The sequence below is a fragment of the Convolutriloba macropyga genome, chromosome 8 (assembly GCF_964194025.1).
Source record: "Convolutriloba macropyga chromosome 8, txConMacr16.3, whole genome shotgun sequence".
NCBI classification, from domain to species: domain Eukaryota; kingdom Metazoa; phylum Xenacoelomorpha; order Acoela; family Convolutidae; genus Convolutriloba; species Convolutriloba macropyga.
This window is the reverse complement of record NC_134475.1, coordinates 48,312,432-48,336,417: the sequence shown is the minus strand read 5'-3', so window position 1 is coordinate 48,336,417 and position 23,986 is coordinate 48,312,432. Positions and strand designations below refer to the sequence as shown.

General features: G+C 40.6%; 1 protein-coding gene across 5 annotated transcripts in view; it reads left to right on the top strand.

Annotated features, from left to right (window-relative positions):
* The window catches only part of LOC142344777 (uncharacterized), a 123,118-nt gene that overhangs the window by 41,351 nt on the left and 57,781 nt on the right, over positions 1–23,986 (top strand). Inside the window, exon 1 of one of the 5 annotated variants that reach the window (XR_012759280.1) lies at positions 2,309–2,778. The exons of 2 other annotated variants lie outside the window; for them this stretch is intronic. Coding sequence is in view for 2 of the 3 variants with exons in the window: in XM_075396703.1 (XP_075252818.1) it covers positions 2,452–2,778 (327 nt within the window). In the remaining variant the exon portion in view is untranslated. Of the gene's footprint in view, positions 1–2,308; positions 2,779–16,879; positions 17,519–23,986 lie in introns of those variants that run through there. 2 more of the 5 variants (XM_075396703.1, XM_075396705.1) reach the window with 2 other exon arrangements.

The window sequence follows — 23,986 nt, the reverse complement described above, 5'->3', positions numbered from 1 at the left end:
GCTGACCAAATTGTGTGTGATGCAAGATTTATATGAACTTCTTGAACGATAATTGTTCCACCTGAAGTGTATCTGCCCAGTAGAACCCTTAAAAAATTAACTTTAACTCTTTATTGTTTAGGCCTCGTCAGAATTTTTGCGCCATAGTTTCTTATCAGGTCTGAGAAGTTGTCTTGGAACCCGGAGTTTGGTGGCAGAGCAAATCAGTGCTGAATAATTGAGACATCCTGTCTTCAAGAATCGCCAGTATTCTGTTCATATCACAATTTACACTTACCAGTCCTAATTTTTGAGTAAAATTTTTTGCATTAGAAATAACATGTTCAGCTTAACTCACGCCAACAGGGTTTGCTTTATATGCGATTCGAATTTCCGCATGATTACTTTTAACATTTAGTTTGCGTAGCATGCCGTAACCACTAAGCTAAATGGGTTTTGTGGTGATTGCCTACACACTAGCTTATGTATAGAAAATGTATATACAACTATATTAATTACCAAGCATACGCTACAAAAGTATGGCATTATTCTGCTCAGACTAAATTTTGGGGTATGAGTAACTTTCAGACTATACAAGATAAGATTAGCCTGGGCGAACTCTCTGGCTTCAATATAATCATAATGAAGAAAAACTGCAAATTTTCTGGAGATGTAATATTTGAGGACTTGAATTTCGCTTTTATTATTGAAATGTACTGTTTCAGTGCTGAAATGGCCTGAGTTTAGATGAATTCAGTTTTTTCAGTATGTAAATGTTTTTTTTTGGAATTTTTTCTTTTCTGCAAAGTTTATTAAGTTCTGATATTATACATGTTTGACTGTAAACATTGCAGTCAATTTTTGAGGCTAATAATATATTTTTTGTTACAAAACTGTTCACTGACCATAACAAAAAACGATAGAAGCTCTCAAGTAGATTTAACAAAACCTTAAAGAAAAAATTGGTGGAACTTGTGTTTTTCGGAGTTATTTGTTTGCACACCATACACGTATTTTAAGGACATCAATTTCTATTAAGTATAGAAGTAGGATAGCACTATAGTAAAATCCTTTAAAAGAAAATTGAAATTGGCATACTCAACTTTACGAAATAAAAATCCCATTCTATCGAATGCTTGCATTTCTTTGCGAGTGTATCTTTGTCAAGTTTTGGCACAAAGGAGAGAGCTGGCTTTGAAATTTTATAGTTTGATAAAGTTCATATAGTTCACATTTTGAGTTAATATCAGATATTGTCCTGCAATAATTTTTGTGAGCGATGTTCACATTTAAATGTGAAGAGAATATTTGAGCGTGTTCAGCAGAGGCAATATGTTTTCTCTGTGATGCCGACATGCTCTTTTCAGCAATAATTTTTTTCCAGCTAGAGAAAATAACGCAATGCATCAGTTTTATGGTCTTTTTCGGTTACTCAATTTGTTTTTGTTTATTAAAGCGATACATCAAAATATGCAATGTAATCTCAAGCACTAAGTCAAACAATGAGTCTTTTGTTTAGAATTTAAACAGAACAAACATACGTTTTTCCATCGGCAAACGTTCCTTAGGTCCCGTGTGATTTTCAATAATCCTAAATTTCCTACATGTGTTTATGTAAGTTATAAAATTTGTCACATTTAACCTTGTATTTCTACATTCAACAATTTCTTCATAAGCATTGAACTATTTCGGTCTATTTTATTTACTATATCGATACTACAAACAAGTATGTCACATGTTGGAGCAAATTTAAATATAATAACAGCCTGAAAGTCATAACAAAATAGTTATAACTTGTTCACGCGCTCCTGTATATATTGAACTTCAGACCGCTTTCAATAATATTTTCACACTTCTTCTGTTTATGTTTCCGTCTGTAAGCGTGACGGGGAAAATTTAGCCTCAAGTTGATTTATATATTCTTTCCTGCCAGATTTGTTTGGTTATTACGCTTTTTCTTTTACTGCCTAATTCCCGGAATAACAAATTAAGTTCAAAACTTAATTTGGCGTGCAGTTTCGCTGATACCTTCTTAAGTACTAAATGGTTGCAACTTTATTGCAAATGCGAGAAATTAAGTTGTGTTTGTCGTGTCTTCAAAATGAAGTAGCTTTAAATTATACTTTAATTTCAAGTCATGAAAAAATCGAAGTTTGAAAACCGTGGTTATCTTCTTTTCTTTCGTGTCTTCAATATTTCGGGAAATTTATCTCTGTTTATTCTCGAAGTAATCTTACTTAAATTGCATTTTACTATCTCTACATAAAATAACCTTTGCGCTGTCCGTCATTTAAAACAGAAGATCCTACATTGCAGAGTTTTGTTAAAAGAAGATCGTTTTCTTAACAGAATTTTACAATTTAACGTTGTTATTTGTCTAATAATAAAATTATTGGATGTTTTTAACTTGGCAATCACGTCTCAAAATCAGGGTTTGCAATTAATAACCAATCAGAGTTCTGTTTTTTTACTATGACGTCATCCTGTTGCCCTTACCCAGTCGCCAGACCCAGAATTGCAGTGGGTTTGAAGGGCGGAGGGGGTAATAAACACACTACCGCATCACCAGTTGCGAAATTAATTACCAAAAAACTTATAGAGTGTCCCCGCAATAAACGTCCCAAAAGTCTCACGGAATTTTCCACAAAAGCATTACATCATAAATTGGAAATGGAGAATTCGGAATGTTATTACAACAGAAGGAAAGAAAAAAGATTATCTGATGGATATATTTGCCCTGCTAGATCAGATATTGTCTTTTCAAAGTCAAACGGAAGACCGCTTAGCTACCACTCAACGGTAAGTTATCACAATACATATTAAAAGAGATCCCGTTGAGGTGCCTTTAATGATCAAACTGTTAAAAACGCTCAGGGAGGTCGAGTAAGTTTTTATTACACCTGACGAGCTTAATATAGTCAAAGTCTGCATATAGTCTGCTCCATAATGAGCTAAAGTCTGATCTTAAAGGAGCTAAAGTCTGAAAACTAACAATCAATTTCTTTTAAAATTTTCATTGACAGCTGAAAATAAAAAAAACCAGGTATGGAAGATACCCGGACCGAACTACACATCTATATAAGTAGGCAAATCTAAATACACATTCTTTTTTCTGTATTCGACAAGTAAAGTTTAATTACAAGTATTAGCAGTCTGGTAAGTCTTGCACAAGACATGGGTGATACTTGCGAGTTGAATTCCAAGTAAAGCTGACAAAATCAGACTTTCCAAGTTTCAATTCTTAAACGATATATGCAAAACAACGTATAGGCATTGGAATGTATAGAACTCAATGTATAAGCATTATCAACGATCATGCCAACAAGTGAGAGTTTAGACGGCAAGGTTTTTGATGCTCTTTTACTGGTTTTTTGTCTGATGTTATTGACGTCAGAAACGGTTCATATTCGATCAACAATCGTGTAAAGAACCTAAAAATAATAAGCCGAAAGCCACCTTAGTCCGTACATATGGTGGTTATATTTACTTAAAATTAGGTTATACGAACTTTTTAGGAACTTTCAACGTATATTAGACGCATTTAAAATGCTTAAATCTGATTAGATAAGAAAAATGACGCATCTAGATGTATTTCTCCTGCTGAAATCTATTTAGTTACTAACATCCTCCGGCCCAGAAGAAGATGCTGGGAGAATGGGTGCTAATTTTACAAGCGGGCGGACGAGCGATCCGGTGGACGTGCGCAAGACAGCGGAGCTTGCGACGCTGCCGGAACCGTAACAAAGTTCTGTGAACCGAGCAGTAGGGTAGTAACCCCTTGGGTTGGTCTCTTCAACTACCCAGACCACGTCATCAGTCTTAAGGTGTTGGTCGGCAGGCGCTTGCCACTTAGATCGTCGGTTCAGTGTCGGGACGTACTCTTTGATCCAACGAGACCAAATAGCGTTAGCGTAAGATTGCGCGCGGGCGTAACGCTTACGGTGATCAAACTCATCGACGCCAACGATCGACAAAATTGCTGTTGCTTGGTGACCGAGTAGGAGATGATTAGGTGTTATTGCGCTTAGGTCGGACGCGTTGGCACTTACGGGCGCTAACGGGCGTTAGTTAAGTGTGTGTTCGACGAGGCAAAAAGTAGTGTTGAAAACTTCGTCCGTGAGACGACGAGTACCGAGGATGGTGTAAAGCATTCGCTGAAAACTACGTACCAGCCTCTCCCAGATGCCATCTTAGTGTGGCGCACTGGGTGGATTGAACCTCCACTTATTGCCTCTGTGCGGAAGTTCGACGGCGATGTTGATGGTGTTCCATTTCTCGATATTTTCGCGTAGTTTTTTTTCCGCGCTAACAAAGTTAGTACCACTATCAGACCAAATAACGGCCAGTGTACTCCAAAGGGAGACGAACCTCTCCACTCCCATTACAAACGAACTGGCGTCCACGGACGGAACGATTTCAACATGAACGGCACGAGTAGTTAATCAGGTGAAGAGAAAACCCCACCTCTTCTCGGTAGTTATACGTACAGTAACGTAAAACGGGCCGAAGCAGTCAATCCCGGTGTTCGTGAAGGGCGGAGATTGGTATGCGAGTCTTTCTACTGAGAGATTAGCCATGATTGGTTGGATAGTGGCAGCTCGGAACTTTCTGAAAGTGACCGCAGTTGGATTTAATGGAACGCAGTGAGGTTCGTAATTTGAGGATGGTATAAAGTTCTCGTACTTTAGCCCGCAGGTAGTCAATTCCTTGATGATGATGTTTAACTTGGTTGTGCCTAATGAACAACTTTACAAATGCATTGCGTGCGTCGAGAACGATAGGATGTTTTACATCAAAGTTAATTTCGACCAACCGTTTGATGCGGCTGGCCGATTGTATTAGACGATTTGGCCCAATAAAGGGGAAAAATGAGCCATACGGCTACTCCGTTTAACGGGTTTGTTTTCGAAAAGAATTTTTCTCTCAACATTGATTGACTATCCTTGGACAAGATACTGGAGATGACGCTCGCATTCGTCAAGCTCCGTGGGGTCTATGATGCTACCATTGGCATTACGGTAACATTCGTGAGAAGGTAACAAACGGAGTGCATACGCTGTGATTCGTATCAACTTCTGATAGGAACTGTACTTATCGAAGGGAATTAACTGCAGGGACGGCTCTTTAGTTGACTTGGTTAAGGATGCGGGCAATGATGTATTGTTCTTGTCAGTTTCCTTAGTAACTATAACAAGTTTGATGTATTTAGCTTCTTCGCTGCTTGGTTCGAACGGGAATTTCTTGGTTCTGAATAAATCTGGACCCCTCACACAGCTACTTGATTGCAAGACCTCAGCGGACATACCACGAGTACCGGCATCTGCCGAATTATCGCTTGAGGCAACGTGGTTCCATTCGTCAACGCTAGTGTGTTCTAAAATCTCTCAAACACGGTTTGCAACAAATATTGGCTGCTTGCTTGTAGAATTTGGCCACTGCAAGACATTAGTGCTATCGGTTCACATAAAAAGTTGGTTAACTTGCACAATAAGGGCTCGTCAGATATCTTGTTTCAACCGAGCAGCCACTAGGGCAGCTTGCAGCTGTTGCTTTGGAATTTTCGTCACCTTAATAGGTTCTACGCGAGCTTTATCCAGGACAAATGCAAGCTCTGTTTTTGGCGCACTAGGAGTGTTTACTTGAGCTCCGAGAAATGCAACAGGGCTGAAGACCTCTTGAAAACTATTGCCAAGCATGTGTAATTCTAGGTATTCAAAGTTTCGGGAAAAGTAGCTCCTTGTTATTAGTGATTTCGGCAAGCTTGGCTAATTCTACACTCCATTCGAGGAACCTTTCAATAGTGTCTCTTGGTAATTCTTCATCCCAGTGCTGCCCGCTGACACGCCAGATGTCCTTTAGTAACAATCGGGCACCAGCAGTAAATGATGCCACTGGGCCGATAGGATCGAATACCTTAGACGCTAGGCTCAATACCAAGCGTTGTGTTAAGGACTTTGTTGCTGTACTGGAGGTACCCCAACTCACAACTTGAGTATCATTGTTGTGATCCCATCTCAACCCAAGCACGTGCGATGATCTCTGCTTAGATGAGGCAATTACTTTTGGTTCGGTGGACTGAGGTGACCCATCAATTTGGTCAGCCAGATTTGGTGCATTGCTTACAAACTTAGTAAACTTGAACCAACCTAAATGGAGAAGATGCACCAATTCCTTCGATCTTTTGAGAGCCCTCTCGGAAGATTCTACTGAATCCAAGTAATCGTCCATGTAGAAGTTTTCTAGGACGGCTTTGGTTGCTTCCGGGTACTGACTAACATTGTCTCGGGCCGTGCATTGCAACGCATAGTTAACGCATGTGGGCGAGTTTTTAGCTCCGAATATTTGGCGCGTGTAATGATACACTACAACATTGGTTGTGGGGTTCTCCCGCCACAAAAAACGCAGTGATGGCTGGTCACAGTTAGGGACACCCACTTGGAGGAAAATACCCTCGATATCTGCGGACACGGCGAATTGATGTTGACGGAACCTAAGTAGTACATGGATTAGGTTTTAAAGCATGTCGGGGCCAGTAAGCAAAGATTTTTTCAAAGAAGTACGGTGGAACTTTGCTGCACCATTTTATACACTACGCAATTTCCCCGGTTTGTTGGGATTAATAACGGGTTGATGTGGTAGGTACCATTTTTTATCCGACCGCTGCTCAACCTTGTGAGCATCAGGGACTGTAATTAAGTAACGTTTTTCCAAGTCTTCGAGGATGGTATTAGCATAATTTTTGTGCAATGTTGTATCTCTCGAGAGCCACTTTTCGAGAGATTTGAGTTGTAACAGTGATGAAAAGTAGTTATTCGAGAGCTGGTTGTTGTCATCAGCTCCTAACATACCGATATCGTATCTTTGGCCGTTATGAAAAATTGTTGTTTCAAGTATTTCCTGCGCGCGAGCATCCGCTGCGCATCGTGGGTCAACCTGCTTGTACCCGCCGTACTATTCCAAGTCATACCAAGACTTAACTTGACAAGCCAGTTCATAATCCTGTTCGACATTGACATTGAAACACGTTGTGACTAAAGTTGAACTTGACGGAAGTGGGCCGCTTAAAACACAATATATGGGCAAGCGAACAGCGAACGGTGAGCGCATTTCGTCGGCTGCAGAGTACTCTAACCGGCGGATGGCATAGTACAAATCCTGTCCAAGTATCATCTCAATGTTTCAATAGCTATATCTTACAGATCTAGGAAACTTCTTGCAGGGACTTAATGTCATTGATGTCGGAACCTACATTTAATGTTTCCCTCACATAGGGACGTACAGTAAATGGTTCGAAGTCTTGATCTCCATGAGGTGTCACGGTCAATTGAACCACCTTTGTGTCGATGAGTTCTTCCGTGTTTATTCCCTTGACGGTCAGTTTTAAGGCGGTACCCTGCAAACCGAGTCTAGCTGCGAACCTATCGGACACCCAAGAGTTACTGCAAGCAGTATCGCATACAACCAACGCCGTAGTATTGTCACCAGAAGAATTAGTCAAGTTCAGTTCCGTGACCTGAAGGAGGCCTTTGACATCCGTCACGGATGACAAACTTTTTGTTCTGCTTGGTTGATGTGGACCGGTAGATGGCCTAATAGTACCTGTGTTCGAATTCGAAGTATTGATGTTGTTGTTTTTTGAGGGTTTAGCTGGAAAAGCCTTTCAGCTCCGTGAAATAAGGTGTTATGGGAGCTGTTGCAACCATCTTTTCTACATTTACGGGACTTTTGCACTGCCTGAACTTATGTTTATCACGCAAACAAGAGAAGCGGCGCTTTGCCTCAGCCACAACCTTGGCTCTCTGGGTGGGGGTCTTTTCCTTAAAGACACGGCATTCTCACAGCCGGTGACTGCCTTTACATACAATGCAACTAGAGATTGATGTTGGCTGAGAACTCGTTGCAGCTTAATATTACTTTTGTGTTGCGTATTTGCAGCAAATGCCTTCGAAGCAACTTTTGATCTTGTTACTGAGTTGTTGGTATCCTAAATCCTTGCTTTAGTTGCGGTATTCTTCATTAAATTGTGCGCTTCGGCCTTCTCCTTTAACCAGTCATTAAAGTCCAGAAGAGTAGGTTTTACCCAAAGCTTTTTGACGGTGAAGAGTGACCATGACTCCTTCATATTGGGTGGTAGCTTCTGTACTTCAGTGTTGAGAAGTGTAGCACTCTTTAAATCCGAATCATATGAGAGCGATTTAAAAACCCTGACAACACTTCAAATGCACCATGAACAGTTAATGATTTTATCGCTATTGTGCATCTTCAATGGGGGAAAGCTGTTGAGTTTGTCCAAATGTGCACTTACGAACGCCTGTGGTGGGACACTTTTACGTTCTAAGGTTCTCAGTGCATCTTTGTACATTGCGCCGCAGTATGCGAACTCAGCTATTGCTGTTTTAGCTTTACCAGTTACGAGGGTCTTACGGTATGTCAATTTTACATCATCAAATAAGGAATGAGAGTCAATTGCGGTTTTAAATTGACCATACCATTCATTCCACTGTAGAGGACCACCACTGTGTCTGGAAAATTTCTATTCAGGTAGCAGATCATTCTTCTTGCTCGTTATGGCGTCAGCTAACGCCCTAATGAGGTTTGCGTTTTCGGCTGCTGGCGCTGGAGCCGTGAGATGCAGTGGGCCACCCCAACACAACGGTTCAGGTGCTGTATGTCCGTAATTGGGAGGGATAATTGGCGTGACAGAAGGTGGATCGATGTTAGTTGCCGTACTGAATGGGTTTACTTGGTTGCTACAGGTTGCTGAGTGGTTGCTATTAACACTTTCTTGTGCAGTCGTTTGTCAGATGGCATGGCTGATGGCAGGTTTAGCAGAGCTTGAGGGAAGTGTGGGTTGACAGTTATTGAAATCTGATGCATTATTTGTCACCTCGTTTGCGTTTGGGTTGGTAATGTGAGGCAAACACCACAAATTTAAATCGCGATTACGTTTAAGGGAAAGTTTCGGTGCGGTGGGACACGGTAATAGGTGGGCTGGACGGGAATAGACGGAGTTTAGCTGTGGTTTATTTAAGGTGAATACTTGCGGTGCTATATTGGGTGGGATTACGGGAAATTGGGAGTTAACTAAATGATGCGGCGGGAATACGGGCGGCTGCACCACCAGTGGGTTTAGATATGGAGAGAAATTATGCAAATGCGGGAGGAGACTATTATGGAGTTGTGTCAGGTTTGTGGTGTTAGTTTGAGGCGGATTTAGTTGTTGTCGAACATGAGGTATCGATGGATGTAATTGACTGGGCATACTGGAGTTTTTTGTTCTCAAATGTAAAACAGGCTGATCCTTGGGTTTATTTGCCTGTGGATTTGAAAAAAATCAGGTACAAAAATGTTGGAGGTCAATGGCGACATAACAGGTGTCTTTAGCCGGGGAGATTGCATAGGTGGCTGCAGTGGTGGGAGTGACACATTTTGTACGTTGACTGGACTTGGTTCACTGGGTTAAACACGCCACTACATGAGGGACTATGTGCTTCCAACCTTCGATCACTGAGTGCTTGCTGCAGTTGAGCCTGGAGGTATTCCCGATACAACGCTTCTTGCTGAGCAACAGAAATTGCAGCTCCTGGCCGTACTGAGATAGCATTTCAAAGATGCTTTAATTTACCGGCAACATTACTTGAGTTTTCTGGAGGATTACTAACGGTGATATCTTGATTGGGCTGGTTAATGATTGCTGAACCAGGACAAGAGAAGTTCAACTCATTTGCAGTATTCAATGAATTACAGGGTGGAAAAAAATTTACCCAATCCTGAACAAGGGTCCGGCTTTTATCTGCTCCCCCATCTTTAGGCAAACTTAGTTCACTTGAGTGGTGACTAAACAATGAACGTTTATCCATTAACTCGGCCTCATCTAGTTTAGCTGCGGCAACACGCTGGCGGTGGTCTTCCTCCACTTCTTCAAGTGCCATCTGCTCCAATTGTATCAAGCTCCCTTTTTCTCATGGCAATTTCGTGTTTTTGCTTGGCGAGGCGCTTTCAGCTTGTTCTTGTTTCTCAGGCTCTTCGCGTTTTAGTTTTGCAAGGAGAAAGCCATGTTTACGCTGGCTAGACATCGATGACGTTGTTTGGCGTGAAATTCTCCTAGACTGCCCTTGAGGATTAACGCCCTCGTACACGGTGTCTTGGTCAGCAACTGAGTCAATATAGCTTCTAGCCTCAAGCAATAATTTATCATTGTTCTTAGTTACATCACGCAAACATTGCTCAAGTGCAGAAAAAATTGAATCTGGTTTTCTCGGTTATACTGGCCAATTCAAAGAGTTCTTCATTCTTCTGCACTAGGTTACTGAAAACATCCTTCAACTTAGAAACCAAGCGTTCAAATTTAACCCTCCTGTCATGCCTATCTAAGGCATCAGTAATGTCCTTGTGGATGTTGCACAACTCAGATTCTAGATTAGATCTCGCATTAGAGCTTTTACAATTTTTCTTCTTGTTCGGCCAGATCTTGAATGGGCTAATTTTGTAATGTAAACTAACTTCCAAATAAACACGTGGATTGAGGGTTATAACAAACCCAAATGACAAAGACTCGATAATCCAGACGCCGAAGAGCAGCAGAGAAGTTACCGAGTAATGGACTACTCGGCAAAATTAAGTAACAAAAGTGAGAGCGTCTATTGTGCATTTAAGCAACGTTAGAATAAACAGAAAGACAGGCAGCCGGCGAAAGAGGGCCGGTTGGACGAAACCGGAAACGAAACAGACGGGGCGTAAAGGACGGCTGAATGGCGCACAATGAAATAGGAAACGGAACGGACAGGACGAAATTGAGGGTAGGAAACGGGCAACACAAAGGACGGGACGGAAACACTGAGCGAGTGAGGCACGACGAAAGGCGAAAACAAACTGACGAAAAGGATATGTCGGTCGAAGGGCGCACGACGCGGCGGGAAAACGGACGAACTTAACGGAAACATCTAACGAGTAGCCCGCAGCAAAACGTGAAGACGGAAAGAACGTGCGGGAAATGAGCAATGAGCGAGGAGGTGGGCAAGTATTACGCTAACAGACCACAGCAACAAACTCAACCAACAAACTAGCGTTAACTCCCGAACCAAGTTAAGTCACAACCTAGGAAGGAGGAGAGATGCTACTGTAAGACAAACAAGCACAAGACATTATGGGGCTTAATATAGCAATAACAAACTAATTTACAGCAACGCAGTAGTATAATAAATGGATGAAAAAAGCAAGATTTTACTAGCCGTATTTCCAGAATAAACTTTGGTCACACCCTAGCAAAATTCAAACCTAAACAACCTATCAGCATACTAACAATATTATCCAAACTACAGCAAAAATTAAGTGAGATGCAGCGTTTTTGTGTTCTATGAGAGTTGGAAAAGTGAAGAAACAATCTAGCCGTAACTCCAGAATAAACTTAAGTCACACCCTAGAAGGAAAAAACCCAAGCCGACTGACAATCATACAGTTGCAAGCAAACATACAGCAGCAAAAATCAGTATACTACAACAGTGGTGCTAGTAAATTAGTAAATTGGAAAAGTCCAGGAACCAACTGACCGTAAGTCTAGAACAAATTTAGGTCCCATCCTAGGAAGCAACAAGACCAAACTATCCAACCAGTATACTAGCTTAATCAACATACTGCAACGAAAACACAACATACTTCATCATATATGACAATATACTACATCAAAATGCGGAAAAGTAGACGGAGAGAACAAAAAGCAAAGTTTTGGGAGAGCAACGTTATTGAGAGGAAAACGGAACACGGACAATTGACGAGTGAAAGGACAAAAAGGACGTGTACAAAACGTTACATAAACAAGCGACGAGAAAAAATTCAGGGAATTCAGGTATTTTTTTCTTTAGGCCGGAGGTTGTGGATTTTTTATTACAAAACTTCTGTGTGTATTGAGTTCCACGCAATTGACAAACCTTCTAGTTGGAAGATCAAAATTTTGAGAAATTTGACAAAATTTTATGCTTTTGTCCAATTTTTTCAACTTTTTGTTAATTGTTTCTGCAATTTCTTGATTACGGAACGTTAATCCAGTAAATTGGATGGATTAAAGCTCAAAAATATGGTCTATCAATATTCAGTATTGATTTTCTAAAGGTTTAAGAATTGAATCAAAATGACCAAAAATTGAACAATTTAGCATAAAGTTTTCTCTATTTTCTCTATATCAGAGTAATTTTTTGATATACGAACCGACTTGACCACGTTCTCTGAATTTAAAGCAATTGTTGGTGATTGTAACAAAAAAACTGTAAAAAATTTGGTTAGCGTTCGGTCCCAGCCGTCTGAATTACTTTTTAAATCAATTTAGTGCAAACAGTTAATAGTAAATTTTTGCGTCTGTTTTACAGTTTTTCTTTTTGCCTGAACTCTCATTCTTCTGGGTGCCCTTCGCTGGATGTAAATCGGTGAAGACAGTTATAAGGCTCACTTATCATAACTGTTTTGATAGCATATCGCACATCATCATTGCCAAAGAATTCAAACCATTACTGCCAGCTAAATTTTTCTGGGATTCAAAGTTGTGTTGTCCCAAATCGTCCGTCCATCCATTTTGATTTATTTTTTTTATTAGTGACATGATACTGGTGACGTTTATAGAAACTATTGGAATTCATTTCCACCTGTCTGTTCTTTGGATCAGCACGTGGTAAAAAGTCCCGTGCTTTCTCATTTCAGAGCAAAATCCCCGCAATGTAACAGTTCCAAGAGTATGCGCCTCTTCCACAACGTGCACCATTTTGTAGTTTATGCCAAAGTATATGAAGCCGGATGGATAAGCGATTGCGCAAAGTTGGAACCAGTTCTAGCCCCATACTACCATAAAGGTAACATCCAAAGGGTATGTTCAAAGTTATGAGGCTAAATAATGATCAAAAACAGTGATGCCATTAACAAAACGAAAAAAACTCCCTCGATTTAGAGGATCGCAGCACCAAAAAATTAGCTGTAATAATTCAAAACAGACTAACATGAACAATAAATTTTTTCTTTCTTTTTTTCTTTTTTACTCTTTCAGACAGCTGATCTTAAGCCGCGCAGTTCAACCCAATGGAAGAGTTGTGATCCCCTACTATAAGACATTCTTTCGTCGTATATAGTTTAAGACAAGGCACTAGAACTCTTTGGAGCTGCGTCATGAGAATCGCATTTCTATGTTAAGTGAGACATCACTGCATCAGATGTTTTTATAAAGACAAGGCAACATAATTCTTTAGAGATGCGTCATGAGAAATGAATTTCTATATAAACTAATTTGCTATATGTAGCTCTAATAATTCAAAGCCTATCGTGAACGATTTTTTTTCATAGAATCTCAAGCATTAAATTTACATAGACGCAACGTATTCTTATCAACGTATATCGGCAACACGTATAAGCATTGGTACGATCAAGACAGCAAGTGGTTTTAGGCGGCAAGGTTTTTTGTTAATAAAGGACTTGCTTTTAAGCAACTGAAGGGTCGTCTCAACCTCGACATCATATACATAAATCTATACACCAACGTTCCCGTAAAGGAAGCCATTAACATTGCCCTGCGATCGCTTTATGCCAGGGACGCTAAACCAGACATACCTAGAACAACAATGAAACGTCTGCTTGAAGTAGCCGTCACCAACGGCCATTTCAAATGCAATGAAAGTTGGTACTGTCAGAAAGACGGGCTGGCAATGGGTGCGTCCTTGGCGGTGATTTTGGCAAACCTTTGGAGGAAATCGTGGGAGCCACAACTGAAATTACAGACACCTAAATTTAAAACCAACACACAATCGAGCACTTGTCGCAATTGCGAACACCGTGTGACAGCAGGTTCCAGGGGTGTTGATTGTGAAGTTTGTAAAAGATGGTTCCACGCAAAATGTCAGCAAATCAGTAACACAGAATTTGATAGCATGGAAAACCAGCTCTGGATGTGCTCATTCTGTCGTGAAAATGATCAGACTGACATTAACCATTCGTCCGAAACTAAGGTTTTTCTAAGATATGTCGACGATATTGTGAGAACAGTTAGAGGTGACACGAAAGAGCTGTTAGATGCGGTCAATAACCTCCATCCAAATCTACATTTTACATTAGAAACAACAGATGATAAAAAAGCCATTTCTGGACCTGTCAATTAACTTACAACCGTTGGGGAACATTTTTTGCACATGGTATCAAAAACCATCAGTTACTGGAACAATTTTGAACTATCGTAGCTGTGCACCCATTCAACATAAGAGAAGCATAATACAGGGAACAATACACCGCCTATTCCGAGCCACAAGCAATTGGGAAGCGTTCCATGAAGCATTGACAAAAAATGAAGAAATTTGGGAAGGTAATCAATATCCTATTCATTGGGTAGGGAATTTTGTCAAGGATACAATTAACAAGCTTCGAATGAAAAAACAAAGGAAAGGACATAGATATAACGCGGGTGTAGCCGTTAAGCAACAGGGAAATACTGAGAAGCAGCAATTTGTCTTACAGTACAGAGGCATCATCTCTAATGAATTTGTAAAGAAGTTGAACAAAATTAATCCTGTACAGACAATTTTCACCACTCGGAAACTTAAGAGATGTTTACCTAGCTTCAAGTCTAGCTTTGATAAAGATTTCAAATCCCACGTGGTTTATGAACTCACTTGTAATGGATGCAAATCCATCTATATAGAGCAGACATGCCGACATATTACCACAAGGGTTGCAGAGCATGCCAAAGCGGACTCAACGATGGGAGTACATGCAATCGCTTGCAACCGTGATAAAACTGCTTTCCTGTTGAAGATATTAGACTAATGCGGCGACCAATCAAAGGTAATGACACTAGAGGCGCTCTAAATAAGAACACTAAAACCAGCCATCAACACGCGCGAAGAATACTGAACATGAGAATTGACACTGATAGCTTAGTTTGGAGATGAAAACCCAACTCGAAAGACACGTTACGAAACAAAAATTTCAACTTTACAATTGAACAAAACCAAAGTATGTTTAAAGCAATATATATATATATATATAGCTTTTTGATTAAAAACATGTCGATATGCATCCACTACATCAAATCGAAAATCTATTTTTACTCAGATGTTAATATTTTGTAGATACGATTGTTGATATGTAAAAATTCGTTTTAAATTTCCTTGAATAGTTAATTTTAGAGATTTGCATTTTATTTTCTGGCTTTTCATTTTAGCAATTTATAACCTGACTATGATCTCAGAGTTCGAAAATGTTCGTAATAAAGTTTTAAATTGACAATCTTTTTTTGAATCTCGACATCATAGCTAACGTTATGAAAAAGTTTCGCCATCTTAGAAAAGGTATCTCGGATCTAGTTCTGTCACTTTTATGTATACCCACCCTTCGCACAGTGGAGAGCATGTGATAAGGTGAAGTTTTAACCCCACGGACACTTAATGGGTGTATTTTTGGCCTCGATGTTATATCTATTCCGAAGCCTGTTTCTAAATTCGGACTTCGTTAGCGTGACACCGTAACGTTTAAGCGGTAGAGCTGAGAGCCAGTTCGAGGCTTCCTTTTCCGACGCCCTTTCTGTTAAATGGCGTTGCTCGGTCTGAAGGCTTTCCGTAAGGTCATTCTTATGCGAACGATTTTTATCCAGGCGTGCGGTTTGTTGGTTTAAGCAGTAGAGTGGTAAGCCAGTTCAAGGCTCCTTTTTTCGAAGCCATTTCTATTTTTCGTGTTATGATTTTTGTCCTATGTTGTTTCTTTTATTTTTTCCTATTTATCCTATGATGTATTAAGATTTTTGTGTTGCGCAGGTGTTCTGAAACTTGGGGTACTTAAATTATTTTAGGTTACAAACTGAAAACATGCTAGATCAAAATTTAAGGGTAGAAAATTATCCGAACTATTCGAAATATACGAACAGTGGCATTTTTCAAATTGAGAAATAAAAAGGTAGTATGATAGAATGGATCTTTCCTGTTTGTGCCCCCTAGTAGGTTATACATCCCCAGTTACAGAGCACGTGTCATTACACAGAAAATCATTATGTTAAAATATGGCACGTGCGTCTGTGGGAAGCAAATAATTTGCACCCACTAAGCGGGGGGTGCATAAACGGAAAAGATCCGATATAATAGTGGGTCTTTCCCATTATAACCCCCCAGCTTAGTGGTCAGATAACCTATATCCCCTAATCATGGTAAATATACCATAATAGGGGCTATAATGGGAAGGACCCGGATAGTGAGCCCCCACATTTGAACATCACAGCTGCTATTAAAAATTAGCCACAAAAACGTAAGTATTGTCAACATACTTCAAAATACTAGGCCCGATTAGCCGAGTCAAAGCGTTGATTTAATAACTACTATTTAGGTGTCGAGCCTTCCATCCCGCACAACTGCCCTACTGGTATTATCAACATCGGTGCCCGTTTTGAAACACGGAAGCTGTAATTTTAAGGACAAGGAACTATAGCTCTTTTAGCTTCGTCATGAGAATTAAATTTCTATATAGACTTGGACATCACTGCATCGTATATAAGGGTATTTCCCATTATATCCCCCATGAAATTATAGCCCCGCCATTATGGTGTAATTACCATGTTTGGGGGGGCTATAAGTTATCTGACCACTAAGCTGGTGGGGGGATGGCTATAATGGGGAAAGACCCGCATATAATTTATGAATCTTCCATTATGAGTTCCTCTGCGGGACTGGTCGATTTCTAATGCTTTTTCATAGCATTCGTATTGCTTGTAGATGAATTGCTTTGATGTTTAGAACAGGTGGAATTGTAAATCGTTAAATTTGTTAAATGGAGAATATCTGAAGAGAAATTGAAGCAGCTACAAATGATGTCTCGTGTTTTCTTTGAAGATGGTCACGTTTTTCTATTGTATTATCTTGCTAGTAGTTATTGTGTCAATTTAAAAGATGAGCTTGATTTTCCAGATGTTGTTTTGATGTGTAGACAGTAGGTTTGTCTCTGATTTTAATGCTGCACGCTTGAACTCTCGCTTTGCTTGCTGAATTCAATTGTTTTGTGAAAATATCAAACTGTGTCATTTCGTAAATTCAATAGTTAAGACGTTTTTGTGAATTTGTTGCAGTTTACAAAATATTCTTAAATTTTCTTGACTGGTTTACTGTGCCACCTTGTACACGCCAAGGATAATTAGTTCAGATGGCTCATCTGCTGCTAGTTGTTCACACCTTGACGCAAGATGACTGGCAGAGGAGCTTCAATCAGCAAGTCAATTCTTGTTTTAAAATTGTCAGCGTTTATTAATTGTGTTCGATTGGAACTTGTTTCTACTGCGTTTGAAATTGGAAATTAATTCGCTTTACTATTCGGTTTTTACGACGTAATGCTGAAGCTAAAGATTTTTAAAGACGCACAGGAGCCAAAGAAACATCCAGTTATTCCTAGGTCTTTCAGTGGATCGTCCATAACTAGTGCGAAATTCTTGAACTCTGATTCCCAGAGCAACCGTTTGAGTGCTCAGTTGTCGCAGTCGTATTTGGATGCTGATTTCGTATTCACAGATTGCAGAGGCGCTGCTCTTGCACAGGTAATGTATAAGAAAAAAATTGTGGTGAGATTTTTAACCCGATGTCTTGTGTTCTCTGAGTTCTGTTTCCAAAATGTCTCTTTGTTTGTCATCACATTTTTCAGTGAGAACAATAAAGTGTGAATGTTGAGTTTTGGAAAGGCTGGTTTCGCACCAAACCTGATTCTGATCTTTCAAAATGCGCTTCTGCATTGTTTTTTTTTGTGTGTAAATAGTTTATGATTTCAGTTGTGAACCACTTAATTAGGATATTGAGTCTGATTTGTCATGTTCTTTACGTTAAATAACACTGGATTTTTCAAAATAAACTAACTTGAGATGTATCGAAATGAGCTAAAAGTTTCTTATCGATCAATTGTTCTTAGCGTTCTTGCAAAGCCAGGAGTTACTGTAATCAGGTAGTTTGCACAGAACGTGGAGATCATCGATCATGAATGATATACTATGATTATGTTGAAATAGCTGCTGTTGCAATAATGGTTTTTTATATATGTAAAATGTAATGTTTGGCACTTTTAGCTGGAGCGGGTCGTCAAATAAGCGTTCTTGGATGCGAGGTTTGCCAAGAAACAAAAATTGTTTTGTTTAGCATATGTATGTATTTCTGTAAGCATATTTAATAAGAAGTCACAAGGTTCAACGCCAACTTGAATATTTTAATCAGTTTTAACACCAATTTAAGCTTTGAAGTGGACAAACCAGCTAGGTAACGAGTCCTCTCACCCGATTGTGTGCTCATTTTCTACCAAATACAGTTGGCTACGAAGGCTAATTTTTGAAATGAAGATTTTTAGGCACAGGTGTTCCATTTTCACAAGTTATCAAAAACCATTAAAGTTAGCAAGAAGGCTCCCACAAAATATTCCCACAGTTTCATTTGAGCGTATTAAGAATCATAACGACATTTGAAAGCAGCAAGTTTGCCTTAACAGTAAATTATGTTTACCATACTTCTGAAAATTAAAAACGCTGCTAGTAACCTTTAGTAGAAATTCTCTATATGCGCCTCATGTTTCGAAAATTGTTTACGAAAGGGTGTTTATATAATACCAACATAAACGAGTTAAGTCAAACTTCTTTGTGTCAACCAGTTCACCCGGTCTTTGTTCATAACGTTTAGCAGTAATTGAATTCTTTAACAATTTTAAGGTCATTTTGATTGACTCCCAATTGATAGTTGTGGTCAAAAACGCTAGCAAATATAGCTGTGAAAAATTCAAATTTTATACACTACTATAATGTTTTCTTGTTATCCTGATAATCGAAAAGCAACAGAAAAACATGGTGGCCTTGTTAATTGCACTAGAACAAAAATATTCTCGTACGAAGTTTGAATCGATTATTGTCAACGTGTTGGTCTTTTTCACGCAGAATTTTTGCTTGTCCAATTTTGCGTTTTTGTTCTAGAACATTCTGTGACTTCTCAGGTGACTTTCTAAAGCTTCACTTCTTCATTTTTAGTGATTTCATTTGCTCTCATTCTGATATGAAGTTTGTTGCTAATATAAGTGATTGTTAGTGGTTTAGTAACAACGTGGTTGTAGCCTAGTGGTTAAAATGACTGAATGCTATCCTGGAGGTTTTTGTTGTTGTTGTAGCCGTGAGAGTGTGAGGACTAAATCGCGGTTTGTAAACCGAGAAATGTGGCTGCTGCAACCGGTTTATCCCAAAGTGACCGAACATCTAGCGTGGTAGGTTTCCTTGGGCATTTGAAAAGATGTTCTGTATTATGAGGCGAGGAACGGCGGTCGGGGCAGACATCCGTCGTGTCGTCTTCGATTGTGCTCAGGTAGCTTCTCAGGTGTCTGGAGTACCAGCTACGTAGCTGTGCCAACGTCAATCTCGATCCTCTGGGTAGGTTCGCCTTTTCCGTTTAGACCTCTGGTGGCGCGGCTGACGGGATTTTATTCGGTAGATACTCTTCAATGGTGCTTCTGAGTGATCTGGTGTGAAGCCTGTTCATCCCTCTTTTGTACCATTACTTGTGTTCTAGGTTAGCAAGTTCCGTCACTTGTTTGTCAAAGCACATCCTGAGCGTGGGTTTCAAGGTTCCCGCTGGTTCCTGTTTTGGATGCATCAGGTTGTTCGGGTGTTCTGTCTTGTTTGACTGTAGAAGAAACTGTTGCGAGAAGGTTATGAATTTTTACTGGGATGATTTTGGTTTGCCTGTGTAGTTCGTCCTGTTGAGTCATCTTCACATGGCCGGTTGTGGTCCTGCGCGCTGAATTGTGGCTTGCTTGAAGTTATTTCCAGTTTGTCAGGCAGTGCTGGCGTCCATACTGGGGCCGCGTAACTTAAGACTGGACGTCTGATTGCTTTTTACTTCTTGGTGAGCAGTTCTTTGTCTTTTTCTTACGTCGAGCCCGCCAGTGCTGATAGCACTCTATTCTTCTCACACACTTTCTGGCGAGTTCTCATGGCATGATCCTTGAATGTGTGCTTTTAATCGAATTCACGCCAAGAATCTTCGGGTTTTTCTCGCTGGTACTTTGGTTCCTTCTATTGTAATGAGCAGTTCCATATCGACCTCGTGCTTGTGGTGAAGAGTGTCGGCGACGACTTCCCCGGTAAGAGTTCCAGACTATTCTCCTGAAGCCAATTCTGTAGCTGCGGCAAGTAGTTGTTGAGTACTTTGGGTTCAGAAGCATATACCGTGCAATCGTCAGCGCATGTAGTGATTTTTACCTGTTCTGGCGAGGTTGGGAGACGCGCCATGTAAGTATTAAACAGAATTGGTGAGAGTACTCCTCCCTGTGTTTCATTTTCACAAGTTGCAAAAACCATCAAAGTTAGCAAGAAGGCTCCCACAAAATATTCCCACAGTTTCATTTGAGCGTATTAAGAATCATAACGACATCTGAAAGCAGCAAGTTTGCCTTAACAGTAAATTATGTTTACCATACTTCTGAAAATTAAAAACGCTGCTAGTAACCTTTCGTAGAAATTCTCTATATGCGCCTCATTTTTCGAAAATTGTTAATGAAAGGGTGTTTATATAATACCAACATAAACGAGTTAAGTCAAACTTCTTTGTGTCAACCAGTTCACCCGGTCTTTGTTCATAACGTTTAGCAGTAATTGAATTCTTTAACAATTTTAAGGTCATTTGGATTGACTCCCAATTGATAGTTGTGGTCAAAAACGCTAGCAAATATAGCTGTGAAAAATTCAAATTTTATACACTACTATAATGTTTTCTTGTTATCCTGATAATCGAAAAGCAACAGAAAAACATGGTGGCCTTGTTAATTGCACTAGAACAAAAATGTTCTCGTACGAAGTTTGAATCGATTATTGTCAACGTGTTGGTCTTTTTCACGCAGAATTTTTGCTTGTCCAATTTTGCGTTTTTGTTCTAGAACATTCTGTGACTTCTCAGGTGACTATTTAAAGCTTCACTTCTTCATTTTTAGTGATTTCATTTGCTCTCATTCTGATATGAAGTTTGGTAACAACGTGGTCGTAGCCTAGTGGTTAAAATGACTGATTGCTATCCTGGAGGTTTTTGTTGTTGTTGTAGCCGTGAGAGTGTGAGGACTAAATCGCGGTTTGTAAACCGAGAAATGTGGCTGCTGCAACCGGTTTATCCCAAAGTGACCGAACATCTAGCGTGGTAGGTTTCCTTGGGCATTTGAAAAGATGTTCTGTATTATGAGGCGAGGAACGGCGGTCGGGGCAGACATCCGTAGTGTCGTCTTCGATTGTGCTCAGGTAGCTTCTCAGGTGTCTGGAGTACCAGCTACGTAGCTGTGCCAACGTCAATCTCGATCCTCTGGGTAGGTTCGCCTTTTCCGTTTAGACCTCTGGTGGCGCGGCTGACGGGATTTTATTCGGTAGATACTCTTCAATGGTGCTTCTGAGTGATCTGGTGTGAAGCCTGTTCAGCCCTCTTTTGTACCATTTCTTGTCTTCTAGGTTAGCAAGTTCCGTCACTTGTTTGTCAAAGCACATCCTGAGCGTGGGTTTCAAGGTTCCCGCTGGTTCCTGTTTCGGATGCATCAGGTTGTTCGGGTGTTCTGTCTTGTTTGACTGTAGAAGAAACTGTTGCGAGGTTATGAATTTTTACTGGGATGATTTTGGTTTCCCCGTGTAGTTCGTCCTGTTGAGTCATCTTCACATGGCCGGTTATGATCCTGCGCGCTGAATTGTGGCTTGCTTGAAGTTATTTCCAGTTTGTCAGGCAGCGCTGGCGTCCATACTGGGGCCGCGTAACTTAAGACTGGACGTCTGATTGCTTTTTACTTCTTGGTGAGCAGTTCTTTGTCTTTTTCTTACGTCGAGCCCGCCAGTGCTGATAGCACTGTATTCTCACACAGTTTCTGGCGAGTTCTCATGGCATGATCCTTGAATGTGTGCTTTTAATCGAATTCACGCCAAGAATCTTCGGGTTTTTCTCGCTGGTACTTTGGTTCCTTCTATTGTAATGAGCAGTTCCATATCGACCTCGTGCTTGTGGTGAAGAGTGTCGGCGACGACTTCCCCGGTAAGAGTTCCAGACTATTCTCCTGAAGCCAATTCTGTAGCTGCGGCAAGTAGTTGTTGAGTACTTTGGGTTCAGAAGCATATACCGTGCAATCGTCAGCGCATGTAGTGATTTTTACCTGTTCTGGCGAGGTTGGGAGACGCGCCATGTAAGTATTAAACAGAATTGGCGAGAGTACTCCTCTCTGCGGCACACCGGATCTAACTTTCCTCTAGGTAGAAGACACGTTGCGGAATTCTGTGTATGTCTGTCTTCCTTTGAGATACGAACCAAGCCATCGTTTCTTCATCGGCGGTAGGGTTGATTGGCATATCGTCTCAAAGATGATGCTGATGTTCACTGTGTCGAATGGGGCCCGCATGTCCAAAGCAACCAACACAGTGCGATGTGGAAGCTTATCTTTGTTGAGTCCCGCAATTATGCGATTATCGATCTCCATAAGCGCGGCGGTCGTCGATCTGTCTTTACGAAAAGCATGTTGGTGATCGGCTAAGGTGAGGTGTTTCTGTAGGTCGGGAAGATATGCCTCTAGCGCTTTTACCGTTGGTGACAATAGTGATACTGGGCGATAACTCTTGGCTTGATCGGCAGGTTTTTTTTCGGATTTAGCTGTGGGATGATTCTTCCCGTCTTCCATATGCTAGGGACTATTCCAGTTTCTATCTGAGACTGAAGATTCCAGCTATGTACTGATGTGCAGTGCTTCCCAGTTTCTTGTTTATGATGGGTGAAAGTTTGTCGGGCCCTAATGCTTTCGACGGCCGAGGTCCCTTCAGGATAAGTTCAATTTCCTTGGCGGTTATTCCGATGCTTCCTTGGGCGCAACGCTTCAGCTTCCGTAATGTTGTCCTGTGAGCTTTCTTTGAACACCTTTCTGTCGCGGGTGTGTACTGCTTGTTGAATTTGTTTCTGCACTCCAGGCGACTAGTTGTCAAACGTGATTGCTTGTGAATTTGTGATCCCTCTGTTTCTCGACAGCCTTTTGATTGTCTTCCACAGCTTCTGGGATCCTCCTCGCTGGTCACATTTTTCCAGGTATTCACGAAATTTCTCTCTTATGCGCGATCACGAGGCGATTGATTTCTGTGTTCATATCTCCATTTTTCGCTGATGTGGTTTCTTATCTTCTCAACTTGTCTCTCTCTTTGCTTGTCTTCACGGCAGACGCTGGGAAATTTGACTTCAAGAGTGGAATTCTTCCGCTGGGGATATTCCTACTCGCTGCTTTGATCAGAAGCTTTTTTAACGCTCTCTTCTGTTTGTGCACATCTCTCACTGTTGTCAACGTGCACATCTCTCACTGTTGTCAACGTGCACATCTCTCACTGTTGTCAACGTGCACATCTCTCACTGTTGTCAACGTTCCATCTCTCACAGGGGTACACGTTCTTCGATGAAATTCCTGAAGCCTTCCCAATCGATTTTAGCAAAATTGATGAAAGTTCTCTTTTCAGATTTTACTTCTTTTGCTTCCAGTCCAACGTCTAATAGAGAGAGTAGCTTGGAAACTTTTGGGAGCAAAAACTCGGACCTGATAGTGGTTGAGCCATCGACCTTCAGGATAAAGTCCAAGGTTGATGGCTCGAACCACTATCAGGTCTGAGTTTTTGCTCCCAAAGATTTCTAAGCTACTCTCCTCAATTAAATTGCTCCGAGCCTGTCGTTCGAGAGCAATTAATCTGACATTAATCCGTTTGTTCTCTTCTGGTCCCGTCTTAAAACAACTCTAGTGATGAAATCACATCGTTGTCTTCGCTCCTCATCATTGCTGAGTTAAGTTTGCCATATCTTAGTACTTTTTTGCGAACTTGTGGCCGTGTCATGTTAAGCAAAGGGCAATTGTCAGTTGGAAAATTGTTGCGCCTCAGATAGTATTTGAAATAATGAAAAGCTGTCTTTCTTCACTATTTAGAAGGTGAAACCAGAATCAACTCCGTTTTTAGTCATTTTCATGAAAATTTTAGCTTGACTGGTTTCCTGAACTT